At 41.0% G+C, this 16,415-nt stretch overlaps 1 protein-coding gene across 1 annotated transcript; it reads left to right on the forward strand.

Moving 5' to 3' along the window:
• Window positions 1-571: 571 nt before the first annotated feature.
• LOC128460641 (potassium voltage-gated channel subfamily H member 5) lies at window positions 572-16,070 on the forward strand. The gene is made up of 11 exons (XM_053445884.1): window positions 572-765; window positions 1,993-2,116; window positions 2,409-2,515; window positions 2,612-2,740; window positions 3,976-4,094; window positions 4,529-4,921; window positions 5,514-5,943; window positions 8,659-8,858; window positions 9,600-9,852; window positions 10,379-10,575; window positions 13,387-16,070. The coding sequence occupies exons 1-11, from the start codon at window positions 693-695 to the stop codon at window positions 14,536-14,538; spliced, it is 3,177 nt and encodes a 1,058-aa protein (XP_053301859.1). The 5' UTR covers window positions 572-692; the 3' UTR covers window positions 14,539-16,070.
• The last annotated feature ends 345 nt before the right edge of the window (window positions 16,071-16,415 follow it).

Below are 16,415 nucleotides of genomic sequence, written 5' to 3' on the forward strand. Positions count from 1 at the left end.
ATATTATTCTATTCTATTCTATGGAGCTAATTTAACTACTTTCTGCTCTGCTGGATAGTGCAGTGTATTTCGTAACATGACATTTCAAATAGAATTGACAAATCCTTATTGACACTTGTGTTTTAATCGTACATTTTGTCATTAATATTTTTTCTAAATATTTTATGTCATGGCATCATTCTGAGCTACGCATAGTAAAAATAAACAGGAAGTATAGGCCCACACCATAATACATGTTAATACAAATGTAACTTAGATAAACAACATTTATGTTCAAACTAAAATTTTACAGAAATTGGAAGTAAGTCCATCGATGCAGACATGAGAAGCTGGAAATAAAACACAGTGAAAATACAGGGAATCAAATATGTTTCCTTCAAAATAAAAGTGCCATTATACAAATAAAGGTGCATGTATTGTTATTTGTATTGAAGTTTTGAGAGGATTAACACAATTTAACTGAGACTAAAATACATTAAATGACCAGGTTTGGATAGGTGTTATTTTCTTACACTACAAAAATGCCACATTCAACAAAGAGGCTTTTATTTCTTTAAACCCTTGCCCGGATATACTGGTTATAATGGTTGACTTGACAGCAGTGGTACTCGCTCAGACCCTGTGATGGGACCGTAGTTAACATCAGCACCACCACCGAGCTGCAACGGGTCTCTGTGCCCTGATCCCTCATCATGCATGGGGGCAAGAGAGGACTGGTGGCTCCGCAGAACACTTTCCTGGAGAACATTGTCCGGCGCTCCAGCGGTGAGTTTTATTCTGAGAGGGAAAGATGCATGAATGTAGCTGTGACAGGTTCCACACTGCAGGGCTGCAGGATGCTGAAGTAAAACTATGATGTTAATATTATATATAAGGGAAAGAAACCCAGTATATACTAATAACTCCTTTTAATTTACCCCTTTTTTTGATACAGCTACTTTAATTAACCATGCAAATGTCAATTCATATTATTTGTATTGATAGATTATACAATAGGCTATGTTTCAGTCCAGTTCCCCAGTATTCATTAGATAAAATAATATATTGCTAAATCTATGCTTTCCACAGAAACAAGTGCTGAAAGGACTTAAGTAAATATCAGGACGGAGTAAATTTCATGTCTACGAGAAGCATTGTACATTTTAATTTTTAGGAGATGTATAATGTAGTTTCTTTACTGTGATATGATATGTATAAGAATTAGTTGGACCTGCCCCATTGGGTCGTATAATGTTTCCTTGTGATATTCTCCTTGCAAAACAGGCAAAAATCTGTTTTTCAGATTGACTGTTTGTCTGCATGGGTTTCAACATGGATGGTATCCTCATGCATGAGAGTGACCATGAATACGTGTGACACTGGAGTTTCTTTTTTAGAATAAATACTGATGTGTCAGCAGAGCAGATCAGTATAATGAAGGCACGTGAAGTAATCATTCTTCCTGATGATGTTTAAGAGCAGCTTTGGTCCCTGGCATCGATCCTTTGGCTCTCGTTTGAAGACAAACATGCAGACGCTTTAACTTAGCTTCAGTATCATTTAGGAGGAAATGTCCTCAGCCGTTCCTCTGGAGACTGCAGCTCCCTGCAGACTGTTATAAAGCTGCTGTAAAACTTTGCTGCTGCTCATCAATATTTCATAGACATTAAGGCTGGAACATAAACATTTTATCAACAACTCTTTCTGCCTGCTGACTCGTCTGATTACCAGTGCTCTTTTAAATATTAATGGCTTTTTGCCCTTTGTTTACATTCGAATTGGGGGGATGTTGGGGCTCAACAGTAATTTCCATTATTGCACTGAATATTTCAGGAACAACATAGTTTTTTTTTTTCATTATGAGCCAACAGTAAAAGTATTCCAATGTCAATGAGGCTGCATAGCTCTAGTTTTCAACATTTCACTGACAGAACACTAAATCCTAATGGACAGGTGCTTGGGTGATGTGAGTTTTTGTTTCAGACTACTGTGTTTTTCTGCGTTTTCCTGCAGAAACCAGTTTCCTGCTGGGAAATGCACAGATCCTGGAGTGGCCGGTCGTCTACAGCAACGATGGATTCTGTAAGCTGTCAGGTTACCACAGAGCTGAGGTCATGCACAGGAGCAGCACATGCAAGTAAGACGAGGTGTTATAGAGTATGAGACCTGAATGTGAAGGTTCATGTAGATGGTTCATAGGAGGTTTAACCTGCAAAAAAGAAGCCCAGTAATCAAATATAACATGTTTATTGTTGCTATAAAAATGTGATGACTAATTTACAAAAACTGCAGTATTTATTTAAAGATTTAAAAAAAAAAGAATATTCATAAGAGCACAGTTGTCTGTCTTCTGTCTTTCTTACTTCACCAGCTGATGCAAAATGTTCCCTTTTACCTCTCACTTTCTATCTCTCTCTCTTATTTCTTAGTTTCATGTATGGTGACCTAACTGATAAAATGACAATAGACAAAATCAGACAAACCTTTGACAACTATGAGTCCAATTTCTTTGAGGTGCTGCTCTACACAAAGAACAGTGAGTATCACGTTTTTTTTCAATGAAATTATTAAATGCATCTTAAAACAACAGAATAAATAATATTTTCAATCTCGTGTTCCTTGTTTCCTACAGAAACACCGATATGGCTTTACATGCAGGTGGCACCGATCAGAAATGAGAAGGACAAGGTGGTGCTTTTCCTCTGCACCTTCAGGGACATTACACTTTTTAAGCAGCCCATTGAAGATGAGTCAACAAGAGGTGAGTTTATTATCTAGCAATTTATTCTGAAAGCCTAACATCTGACTATGAATGCCGCCATTTTGCACATTCAGAGCCAGACTCTGTGCAGTAGCGATTGGGGGGTGGAGCCAAAGAAGCAAGGTCCTGCTGATATACACGCTCGACCAATCACGAGTCACACTCAGCTGTCAATCATGATGTTTAACCCTGTTTTTACAGCATCAAATAACTAAAGCCAATCATCAGTGTGATAACAACTTCCTAAAATGACAGAAATTATCTTTGAGAAAAATCTACTCACATGTTTGCATTTTTAGTTTTGTCCATGTCTGATCTGTAGCCAGCCACCAGGGGGCCAAGACACTTTGGCTTCACTTTTGGGGAGTTGTCCTGTCGTCCCTCATTATATAACTTCAATATGTCTGAAACGTTTGTACTGGCTTCTTCTGAAGTACCTTGAGGTTGCAGTGCAGCCAAACATCTCAGACACACACGAGTGGCTGTGACTTAACACACGTCTGTTTCCTGGTATGTAACATACAACTGTCCAGGTGTTGTGTGTGCGGGTCAGTGAACACTTGTGTCTCTGTGGGTCCACACGATGCAGTCTTGCGTGCTTCTGCGTGTTTTACATAAATGAGGCAGACCACATGTTAACTGTATGAAAATACTGTTTGTACTCAGGGGAAATGAAGAGAAGCGATTCCCCCATAACACAAGCATGTGCCAGCTGGCTGAGTACTGCTGGCTACTGGCTTTACAGTACAAAGATGTACCATGAATACAGCATGAAGCATTTATGAGCTGCTTCTCACACGGCTCACATCTTCTTTTTCTTTGGGACACGACATGACCACAACATAGATTAAAGCCTTGATTGAGAAGCCTGCTGGGATGATATGTTCAAGTAGAACTGAATATATTGGGGAAATGACATTAGAGGGTCGCTTGTAAATGCAATGTTATGAAATCAAAATTCTTACATCAGCAAAAGTTTTTCCACATGTCAAGCTCTCATTGGTGACATATTTAAAGTTTTTCTTGAAGAAAAATAGCAATTTTTTAAATATTAAAAAGTGATTTGTCTGTATAGTGCACTGCCACATTAAAATGTTTTTGTTAAATAAAAATGTGGGAAAATGTATCTGAAATGTTGTATTCGTATAAACGTTGGTATGGACACAATGTTGTGAAATGCGTGATGAAATAAAAAATGATCTGTCTTTTTTATCTGTCTTTTTTTGGTCTCCAAGTCGGTTGGACGAAGTTCGCCCGACTGACGCGGGCACTGAGCAACAACCGCAACCTGGTGCAGCAGCTGGCACCGATAAGCCAGACGGAGGTCAGCCACAAGCCGTCCAGACTGGCTGAGGTGAGGCAGAGGCTCAGGGATGAAAGGTTTCTCAATTTCACTGGTTGTTTCATGACCTTTGTCCCATCCTTCCACCAAGTTTTATGAAAATGCGTCCAGTAGCTTTTTTGTAATTACACCCAAAAATTTGGAGTAATTAAGAAAAAATTGAAAGGTCCATACATCAGATTACACAACTCAAAAAACATAACACACCCTCCTAATTGCCCGTTGGCGTCTGGGGAATTGTAGGACAAAATAAAATCACACGTTTTAACCTGTATAAAGAAATACATGAGGGGTGATGATACTCCCATGCAGTGCAAGAACATCCAAGGGTGCATCTGTATGATCCATGTCACATTTTTACATATTTGTAAATTATAGATGTCCCAACATATATGGTGAAACTGTTTACATGCTTCTTTACTCACAATGGTCCCCGTCACTGAAAGGCTCTCCAGCTGGGGTCAGACATTCTCCCTCAGTACAAACAAGAGGCCCCCAAGACGCCGCCGCACATCATCCTCCACTACTGCACCTTCAAGACCACCTGGGACTGGGTCATCCTCATCCTCACCTTCTACACGGCCATCATGGTGCCCTACAACGTCTCCTTCAAGACCAAGCAGAACAACCTGGCCTGGCTGGTGCTGGACAGCGTCGTGGACGTCATCTTCCTGATCGACATCGTGCTGAACTTCCACACCACCTTCGTGGGCCCGGCCGGAGAGGTGATCTCGGACGCCAAGCTGATACGGATGAATTACCTGAAGACGTGGTTCGTCATCGACCTGCTGTCCTGTCTGCCCTACGATATCATCAACGCTTTTGAACATGTAGATGAGGTGAGGGGATTGTTACGACCTTCACACAATTTGCAGGATGATCTTATTTATTGTTTTCTGCTGTCAACTTTCAAATGTATCTTCTTTATTGTCTCTGTGAAGGACGTTATAACATCTACATCATCTCCTGCAAGTCACCTACGCGAGTCTTCAAATTTCCACAGAAATACCACACGGATAGAAGATTCTCTCCTTCCAGTAAGGAAATACACATTTTCCTTTAAAAGAGCTGTTGAAACACGATCATTTCTTTTCTTATTGAGAGTCGGATGAGAAGATTGACGCCATTCTTGAATACATGTATGTGTATATGATGCTACAGCCAGAAGACCGCTGGAAACAGACCAGATTACAAAGTTTTATTTTATTTCAAAAGTGTAAATACAACAATTAGTTGTTTTATCAGGGGTTGTTTGCAGGATTATTATTTATCCTTCATGTTCTCCCGGGCTTTTGAGTGTCCTCAAACAGCCGAGAATAATGCATAATGTCCTACTTTTCCTTTAAACACTCACAAATTGTCTGGATCTATAAAATAATATTGATTTTATATTACTTTGTTATCATCTTTCCCTCCTGTGTCGCTGTGCAGGGCCTCAGCAGCCTCTTCAGCTCCCTGAAGGTGATCCGCCTTCTCCGTCTGGGCCGAGTTGCCCGCAAGCTGGACCACTACCTGGAGTACGGAGCAGCTGTCCTGGTTCTGCTGGTGTGCGTGTTTGGCCTGGTGGCCCACTGGTTGGCCTGCATCTGGTACAGCATCGGGGACTACGAGGTCATCGACGAGACCACCAACACCATCAAGAATGACAGCTGGCTCTGCCAGCTGGCCCTCAGCATAGGAACCCCTTACCACTACAACACCAGTGGCACAGGCCAATGGGAGGGAGGCCCCAACAAGGACACGCTGTACATTTCCTCTCTTTACTTCACCATGACCAGTCTCACCACCATCGGATTTGGAAACATCGCTCCAACCACAGACGGCGAGAAGATCTTCTCCGTGGCCATGATGATGGTGGGCTGTAAGTACTCGGGTCACAGCATTTCTAATCTTCTGGATGCATCTCAAGCTCAATTGTTTTTCAGCTGATGTGGTTCATTATCTTGGAGAGCAGTAAAACCTGATAGGTCTGATGTTACATAACAAGCAGTATCATTACTGTTCTTAGTGTCAGTGGTGTTTAATGGAGCAGTAAGAGGAGCTGCCATCATAAAGACGCTGAAATCACACATGCATCTAATGCACATTCAAACACGTTTCCCATCACATGATCACACACGTCTCCAGTTTCCAGTTCACACAATCCTTCCTGTGTTTTTACAAACTAAATGTATCCAGTGGGAGGAATTTAGTTTCTGTCATCAGCAGAAAAATGGATGTATTCGTCCTCCTGCATTCTCCTCCCAAGCTGCCTCACCTGAATGTTGCTGAAAGTTTTCTGAAGTTTTACGGTTGTTGTGATACTAATCTGACCCAGACAATCTCCTGGTGCATTCTTCATATGTGAAAGTTAAACTCTGGAAAATGTCCGAGCCAGATTTACCGGACATTCTCTGGAGGTCATGTCTGAAAACGGCATGAAAACTACACATTTTGGACCACGACAGTAAAGTCTACTTTGTGGATTTGTCTTTCAGATGATTAGCTAGCCAAGCTAACCAGCTACTTCCATGTGATAGTGTAACAGTCATAACCTGCCAATGAGGAGTGGTGATGCACCAGTGGTGTAGCAGATTACATTATTTCTAATAATGCACCAGCACAAAAGTCAAGATTAAACACATATAGACAAATACTCTCACACGTGGAGGTATATATATAAAGTTACAATGCATTCCAGCACAGGTTGATGTGAAGAGTTAATTCCTGGACACTGAGATGATGATAAATCCCTCAGAGCCAGTTTTGTGTCCATGAATTATTCTCCTCAGTGTTTGGCTTCATAATTCTCTCTCCACTCCGGTCGTGTAATTCACATTTAGCTGCTGTGTCAGTGCTCCAGCCGCTGGGGGAGAGTTTAGAGACTCGGCTTTTGTCGATAATAAAAAGTGACATGTTTGTCGCCCGGCCTGCTCTGTGAGTGTCCGCGTGAAGGGTGGTCATTATCGCCACCCTTCAATAAAAGATAACGGTCGATGGGTCAATTCCCTTACGTGGATTTTGATTTGAAATATACGTAAACTTGTTTAAATGTATGTGAATCACAGCGTGGTATTTTTTACATCTTTCACGTTGAATGGCTTTAATTTCAGATCTGGTTTTAATTGAAACTTATAGGAACATTTTGTTTAACATGACCTGATGCAATGTAATATACCTCAGCATGTTGTGAATGTAAATTTACAGTAAACTTCTTTTAATTTAGGGCAGAGTGAACATTTAATTCAGCTTATCTGTCCTACCTCAAAGATTTCATTCACAAAAATAATTAATTTCCCCCTAAAATATTGAATTGTGTGAATGTATTATACATAATAAAAGTACATCAGATCAACTTGATCTAAAGGCCTTCACATAAATGAGATATCCGCTTTTACGCAGGTGTCCTCGCTCGCTGCAGATACAATGATAGCTTCACCTTCAGCGTCACTTTGCTCACACTTAGCCTTCGTGCACTAACCTTTGGCCCGCTTCTCCAAAACAGCCTGTAAAGTGATGCAATAAGAACAGAGAGGGAAACACAATCTGACAGCCACGCTTCAAGGTTTGTTCTTCCAAAAGAGAAACACCCATTGCTCTGGTGGCGCCTCGATCACGAAGACCACTCGGTCACACTGAAGTGTCGGCCTGGATTACGGCCGATAAATCTCCTGCTACAGATACAGTAATTATGTGAGAGGCCAGAGGAGGAGAGGGGAGGCATGGTTTGCCTGCAGGCTCCACTGTTGTAAATGAACAATGAGCCATCACGTTGGATAAGTATCCTAACCTCTGTGATCCGGCGGTGGCGACTGGAGACGACTCGTTCCTCTTGAGCGGGTAAAACCTCACGATGAGAGGAGCTGACGGACTCTTTGAGGTCACTGCAGCGCTGTACAGCAGGGCTCTCACTAAGGAAATGTACATTATCAATCATATTATAAAGTCTGAGCCCAACACTTACTGTGTTGGGCTCAGACTTTACAGAACCAGTCATTCAACTCTGTATTGAATTTTTTTATATTAAAGTTTTAGCTGGATGATGGATTAAATAATGAAATCCATAATTTTTTTAACTATAGTAATATAGTATTTCGTTTTTCTAGTTTTAGGCTTATAATAATATGAATAGTGGTTTTAATTAGCATCTCAAATACATTGTGGCATTTTAATGGTTAATATGCTTGCAGGGTTTTAAGGGAATGAAAAACATTGGTTTCTTTCCTTTGAAAACCCTCAAACTGCAAAAAAATGCATTAATATTTTATAATCCATTAATTCATCCATTATTTATTCCAATGTTTAGTGTGAATATTAAATTAAAGTCACCAGTGAATGGGTACATGTTATGTTCTTTTGTAAATCTTAAGAGGATTATTTCCTTTAAAAAACTCAATAAATATGCAAGGCTTAAAAGTTAATTTACTAAAATCTGAGAAAAGTGATCTACCAATCTTATACATATCATACTTTTATTTTACTTGAAGACTTTGCAAAACGTTCTCATGTTGTAGAATAAATCTGCTTGTCAGTTTGTTATTGCCGCTGCTCCTTCTCTGCACTGACGACTGACGTTACTCTTTGTCTCCTGTCTCAGCGCTGCTGTACGCCACCATCTTCGGAAACGTCACCACCATCTTCCAGCAGATGTACACCAACACCAACCGTTACCACGAGATGCTCAACAACGTGCGGGACTTCCTCAAACTTTACCAGGTTCCCAAAGGTCTCAGCGAGCGAGTCATGGACTTCATCGTCTCCACGTGGGCCATGTCCAAGGGCATCGACACAGATAGGGTCAGTAGTAGTATCAGTTACTGTTCGTAGTAGTGGTGGTTATTCATTAAATGTCTCAGCATTAAGTTGCAATTTCAAAGGGTAATAATCCAAAATGTAATGTACCTAAAACTGCAATTCACCAGTATTTTATTGAGTAGAATTGTATTTAATAGGATAACACAATATGCTGATTCCATTCAGACACACATGTTACATTTTTCAGGTCCAAAGATGAACTAGCTTTGCTTTGTTGCCGCCAGTCAGAAAGCCAGAATGCTATCATTTTTAACGGTATCATAAACGTGCATGGGCTGGTTGGAAGGGGGACGTGGTGAGATGATCAGTGAGGAGCCTCAAAGGTCACAACGGAAGATTGTGTGCACTCGTTGACCCTCAGGGTTCATGGACACTCTGCAGGATCTTGTGGTCACACAGCTCTAGAGTGGCAGTAAAGCTTGAGATAAATTTGATGATGTATCTGATACCATCTTTGAGAAAAACTTATTTGACGTTTACTTTGACTTTCTAAGATTCCATGTCCCGTCCACTGACATGGAGGAGGCTGGGCTTATGATCTATGCTGCGGCCAGCCTACAGGTGGTGGTCAAGATGCTTTAGCAAGGACTTACCATGCAGCTCTTTTTTTATTATATTGTTATTGTGTGATAATTGAGCTGCAAACAGAGACTGATATTATAGCTCCACTTCCATGTTTCTACTGTAGTTGTTTTAAACCCTTTATCTCCTTCTCCCTCTCAGGTTCTCTCGATTTGTCCCAAAGACATGCGGGCGGACATCTGCGTCCACCTGAACAGACAGGTCTTCAACGACCACCCGGCGTTCCGTCTGGCCAGCGACGGCTGCCTGCGCTCGCTGGCGGTGGAGTTTCAGACCACGCACTGTGCACCCGGGGACCTCATCTTCCACATCGGCGAGAGCCTGGACACCCTCTGCTTCGTGGTGTCAGGTTCACTCGAGGTCATCCAGGACGACGAGGTCATCGCTATACTAGGTAATCCAACGCAATATTATGCAATAGAGCAGTAGAGCTGAGGTGGCTGAGATAAAACTGGAGCAAAGGTTGTGTTAGTGCAAACCCATGTACGGTCAGGTCCAGTGTCAAACAGTTATTGAAGGTCATTCAACTTTCAACTTTAACTCGAAAGAATATTTGTCAGCAGTTATCCAGTATCATGTTTTGAAATATATATCTTAACTTTTATCTCACACATGAGTTGTTCATGAGAATGGCAGAAAGAGGATTTTGATTCAGTTAAGTGCACAGTTTAGTCATTCCTTCTTTACTTTGAGCTCTATAGGATCTGAGCAAAGCCACAATCACTGAATATATTTGTGAAAATCCCTGTTCGGGCACATTTGTTCTTCAAAACGCAAAGACAGAAGAAAGATTCTGAATACGTAGTCATATTTATTTGTTAGTTTTGTTTTCTAGATCCCAGCTGTGGCCAGTGCCCCCCTGGTCTCACCCCTGGATCTGCTTTTTAATGTACTAAACAAAGTCATACCGTCCCATCCAGGTAAAGGTGACGTGTTCGGAGATGCCTTCTGGAAGGAATCCACGCTGGCCCGTGCTTGTGCGAACGTTCGAGCCCTGACCTACTGCGACCTGCACGTCATCCGGAGAGACGCTCTGGTGAGGGTACTGGAGTTCTACACAGCGTTCGCCAACTCCTTCTCCCGCAACCTCATACTCACCTGCAACCTACGAAAACGGGTAAAAAAAGTTTGTCCTATAGGAAACTCTAAGAAAGAGAGTAGACATGTTTTCAAATACTTTTACTGTGTCACTTCAGAAATGTCATGTTATTTGAATGGCTGAGTGAGGAAACTTTTCATGGACCACTGGCAATGCAGCTCAGACCCTGGGGGTCCGCGTACCCACATTTGAGAACCACTGGCCTGGAGACACCAAATGTGTCAGGCTGGATATTTGGGAAATGCGTGTAAAATTATGCATAAACATGGAGACTATTGCAGCCATAAAAACATGGAGTCTTGTGTTTTGAATATTTCACCCAGACTAAACATCACAGTGCCTCAATTAAGACTTAATTAAGAGTGAAAACTCTTCTTCTGTTTGCCAAGAGATGATGTTTTCACTTTGTTAGTAGGATAACACAAAATCTACAAACCACATTATACAAAACCTGGCGAAGGGAAGGGGCCTGGGCCTGAGAAGAGCCTTTAAATTAAATTTTGCAACATTTGCCATTTTTCTTCAATATTTAATTAATTTGTCATGGGAAAAAAAACAACACCCATGTGTAGAAATGCTACATATTTATTACGCAAAAATTCAATTTGGTGTGGATCAAATAAAAATCTGAAACATGCAGATTTTTATATTTTCATAGGGGGGAGTAGTGTTTTTTTCAGCCATATGATGCTGTCTTAGTTAGTTAGTTTATTCCTCTTCAGCAGATACACTTGTAAGAGTAAAATATATGTTACAGTGATTTTCATACTCACTATTTAGGACAAATTAAACCTTTAAACCAGTTCTTTTAATTTATTTATATTTCCAATATAAGATCTAGAGACAATCGTGCAGTTTCGGATATATGAATATTCTATTGTACTTCTAGCTGAATATTTTATGAAAGTGCTGAAAAACTAAAAGGGGATTAAAAAGCTTAATTTAAATGGATATATTTGAGTTGATCTGCTGAAAGACTTTAAAATAAATGTAAAATGGTGTTGCACATTTGAGCCTATTTGCCAACACTGAGGAAACAAGCCACACATGTTCAGTGTAATAAAAATAGTCAGCAAAAGTTTTTCTGAGAACTATAGGAATCTAATCAATATTTGATGGAGCTTTTCCCGGCCATACGTATTAATCCCATTAAGGAATTGAGATCTATTGCATTCCACTCTCGAAAGTAAGTAGCTCATATATATTGCTGTAATAGTATCCTATGGGAATGACATTACATCAATTCTTAATGGATATTCCCTTTAAAGTCAGTCTGGCTTCATCTGTTGTTCTCTTTGTTCTCGTATGAAATATCTCTGAGGTATAGATTTGAATCAAGAGGCCTTTATCTAGTAAAAACGTGCACATTTATGAAGGAAATAAACATATATATACATTTAGAGTGTGTTTACAGAACACTTGGTTTTCTCTGCTCTATAAATATTTAATAGTATTTAAAATAAGCATATACTTTTAAATTCCCCTCTGAGTTGTCTGGCAGTTACAGTCCAAGAGGTCTTGTGCAATCACACACACACACGCACACAGACACACAGACACGCACACACACACAGTAACCACACGTCTCTGTGAGGCAGCTAAACAATTTCAGAACAAATTGTGGCAACATGCTCAAATATTTATGGCTTTTACTTAAAATGCATTAAATGAAAAGAAAGCCATCTATTATTGATTCGCGCAGCATTAGAGACTTGGCACGCCTGCACAGGTTTAAGTTCTAAACCCGGACGTCTGTACTGTTTAACGTCAGTTCACTTGCTTTTCAACGAATGTGCATCAAATGTGCTTTGTCAGACATGTCTAAAGTGTCCGAGATGAATTCAACCTCAACAGCATTTGCTTCAAACTTCAGACTTTAACACTGTTTCAGAGCTTATGGACGTGAACTGTCTTGCTCATGGGTTCGTCAGCTTTCGACACAACATCTAAATCACTTTCCTATGAATCCACACATGAGTTGAGGGATGATGTATATTTTAGAATCTGAAATATGTCACACAAGAAACTATTTATTTATGAGGAACATTTCAAAATATTAGGAGTTGACCCAAAGTGCTTTACAATCATAGAAAACTAGAATGTTACTCAGTCATTTGCCCTCATTCCCCATATGAAAACACTTTTATATTCAACAAATTTGGATTTTTATTTGGACCCGCACCAAATTGGACAAACTCATAAATTTCAGTCCCTCTGCTTTTTTAATTCTGAAAATCGGTTGTGTAGCTTTTGCATAATCGCAATTGCTAAATTTTGCAAAATAACAAACAAACACCGACGAAAAATACAACCTCCCCTGGTGGAAGTAATGAATGAGCAACACAAGAATACATTTTAAGAATCAATGATCAATGCAAGAGAAATTTAAGGTTTAAGAGAAACAGAATAGAATAAAATGTAGTTAAGTACAAATAATGTATCTATTGCTCTGAAAGTTACGATCACTTTTTATTCAACAACACAGATTCAACATGTTTCTGCAAAGTCTGAGTAGGAACAGAAAAGTGAGACACTGAGAATTTGTGACTTTTCTTTCACTCCTTCAGACGTCAGAAACCATTGTGGTGTGGCCGTTGCTCCATTATTGCATTATTGCTCCATTAACTGTTTCCCCAGTGCATTGCTGCTTTCACGTCTTTAATATTTCAGCATACACTGCAGCAGGTCTGGATGCTTATCCCTGCTTCAAAGCTGCATTAAATAAATGCATTCTGTTCCATCTAAGTAGAGCACAATGTGCAGCATGTTTACAGCTTTGCAGTGGGACATCAAATCCCAGTCCTCATGCACAGATTCTCCCTCTTGCAGATCATCTTCAGGAAGATTGCGGACGTCAAGAGGGAGCAGGAGCGTCAGAGAAGCGAGGTGACGCTCTCCATCCCCGAGGACCACCCCGTGCGAAAGCTGTTCCAGAGGTTCAGGCAGCAGAGAGATTCTCAGACGCCGGGAGAGTCTCTTGCGTACCTTGAACACAACTGTGTGCAGGTGGAGCTGCAGCGCCACCACCACTCCGACTCAAACTCCTACACACAGTGTCAGACTGTATCCTTGCAGCACCAGGAGTACAGCTCCATCGTGCAGAGCAATCCACCCTGCCCAGGAGGAGGGGAGGATGCAGGCAAGGCTGCACCTCCACCCGCAGTTGTCCAGACTGAAAAGTCAGAACAGAGCGGCACACAAGAGGCAGCAGAGTCTGTATTGAGGCCTTGTGCCGAGATTAAACTTTATCAGGTGGATAACAGCTCTGCACAAGGCATTGGTGCAGGGGGAGAGGCCGGTGGTGTAGGTGGTGTTACCAGCAGCAGAGGTGCAAGGGGGTGGGCAAAGTTTAAAAACGCCGCCTCTGCCGCACCAGCACCTCCTGCCGTCGAGCAAGAAAAGCAGACGCAGAAACCGGAGGAGTGGCCCAAATGTTTGCAGTCGTCAGAACATTTAAAAGTAGCCAGGATTTCAGAGGAAGGTGGGGACACGGGCACCACAGAGGGGGGCAACAGTGCAGGAGAATCATGCGAGGAAACGAGCGCCCTGCACAAAACGGACTCCTGCGACAGCGGGATTACAAAGAGCGACCTGCGCATCGACCGGGCAGGAGACTCGAGAAACTCCTTTGAGCGAATCCCGATGGAAAAGAGCCCGATGGAGAGAAATCCGTTCGAGCACAGCCTCTGCGTGGATGGCGAGGTTTCCCTGAAACACTCGTTTGTGCAGCCGGCTTCTGAACAAACGCTCCTGCAGGTGACGCTGCACGAGGCCAAGCAGGAGCTGAAGGGAGACATTCAGAACCTGAGCGGCCGGCTGTCGGTCCTCGAGTCTCAGGTGAGCGAGATCCTCAGGCTGCTGTCGGTAAAAAGGAGACTCTCGCTGCCGCCGACTTCGTCTCCGAAAGCAAGAGTCAAAGCTCAAGACTCAGTCGCCGCCTCCAGGTCGGTCACACGCAAAACGGATGATGGGCCTTTTTGATTTCACCGTTTAAAACCACTCAAACTGAATCTGTATGTGATGCTGATGCATGTCCTGCTGGCTCTGGCCTGCCAAAGAAATTATTTGAATTGAAGGAGACATATTTTGCCTTTTCAGTTTGTTACACGGGTTGTTTGTGTGTGTAAAGAGTTGGTGTGCGGTTGACCAATCACAGCAGAGTGGGCTTTACCGGGAGGAGGAGCATGTAAAAACACGATTTTCAGACAGAGGCTGAAAAGAGGAGCTGCAGAATTAGATAGTCTGAGGAAAGTGATGCGTTTCCCAAACATTAGAGCATGTAAACCTTTTCCAGTAATAAAAATGATAGATCTGGATATGAAAAACACATAATATGTCTCCTTGAAACACTTGACTGCATGCAGAAATCCCTTTCATTTTACTGTAGCACTTCAAAACCCCAGGGATTTTTCAAACTTTTTTGACTTATGAGGTACTTTGATGATCGTGTGTATGTTACATTTCAGGAGCAACTAATGGAAAACAAATCAAATTGAACACTCACTGTTATTACTAGGACATTAGTCCATCGTTTTCATCACCACGTAAAGCAACGTATCACCCGTGTGAGACTCTGGTGAAGCCTGACAGGGAATGAAGTAAAAATATGAAGCAGCTGAGGTCAAGATGCGTTTTTAAATATGTTCTTTTGTAGTGTTTATTTTTGGTAAATTTGTCAATTTCATGATCATCCTGAACTTTTTGTCTTAACTCTCAAGAAAGCAGGACCAGCTCTGGCTTTTGTTATCCTTGACAGACTGGAAGTGAAACACCCTCTATGTTAAATAAAGAAAGAATAGGGTTTCTGATTGCTCATCCTCACTAGAGAAACAGAGGTGACTATCTTTCTATAACTCAGTTGTCAGGTAATTAATCATGTGCCTTACAATATGACGCCTCATTGTAGTGGAGGATAATAAAACTATTTATTTTTATTCATATATTTATTTTCTACTATACATTATGTCTGAGCTTCATTCCCATGCATGTTAAATAGAAATGCAATAATGACACTTCATTAATTTATAGATTTTTGTTTGTTCATTCTCATAATTTCATTATTTTGTGGTATGAATATATCAGCAGGTAAAGCAGAAAACTTACTGTATATTTCTAAATGTAATTTTGCCTCTTGCTCAGGTTGATTTCTTCTAATATTTGAATCTTTATTTCCATATTGTGATTTTATATTTGCCTGTTTATTGAGTGGGAATTCAAATCCTGTTTTTGAATCAACTCAGATTAGAAATAATGGGTCACTATGCACAAGTAGCTATGCAAATATAAATGAACTTGCACTGCATTGATTATAAAAAGCAATTCGCATTATTTTATTATTTTTGGATGAAAAGAAAATGTTTCTGTGTGGCTGCAAACCAGCAACTGTAAAGGATGTAAGCATGTGGCTGTTATCTGATGCAATGTATTTATTTGACCTTCCACACATACCCGACCCCTGCATGCATCCAGGGACCCTGACAATGGTCACGTGAATAATGAAACAGATGCCTGATCACAGTCTGGTGTTTGGTCTCCTCTGTTATGCAGAACAAACGTCCGTCCCTGTGTAAATTAGAGGCTTTCAAAAATGCAAAGTGCAAACTGTTTAATCTCTTGTGTTTTTTTTTTTATGAAGCAGAGTTTTTATGAGCATGAACGGTTGTAAGTGAGGTCACATCTCTGCTTATTTTGTAGGCTAATTTCTTGATTCAAACCAAGAACACACCACTTGGTTAAACTGCTAAGAGTGGAGTATAGGGAAAGTATATCTAATGATTTGTGCACACAGCCCTCCAGAACACAAGGTGGCACTAATGTCTTGTTTTAATAGCCTTATAAGCTGTGCACCTGTTTAGACA

This window comes from Pleuronectes platessa, chromosome 17, assembly GCF_947347685.1.
Source record: "Pleuronectes platessa chromosome 17, fPlePla1.1, whole genome shotgun sequence".
Lineage (NCBI taxonomy): Eukaryota > Metazoa > Chordata > Actinopteri > Pleuronectiformes > Pleuronectidae > Pleuronectes > Pleuronectes platessa.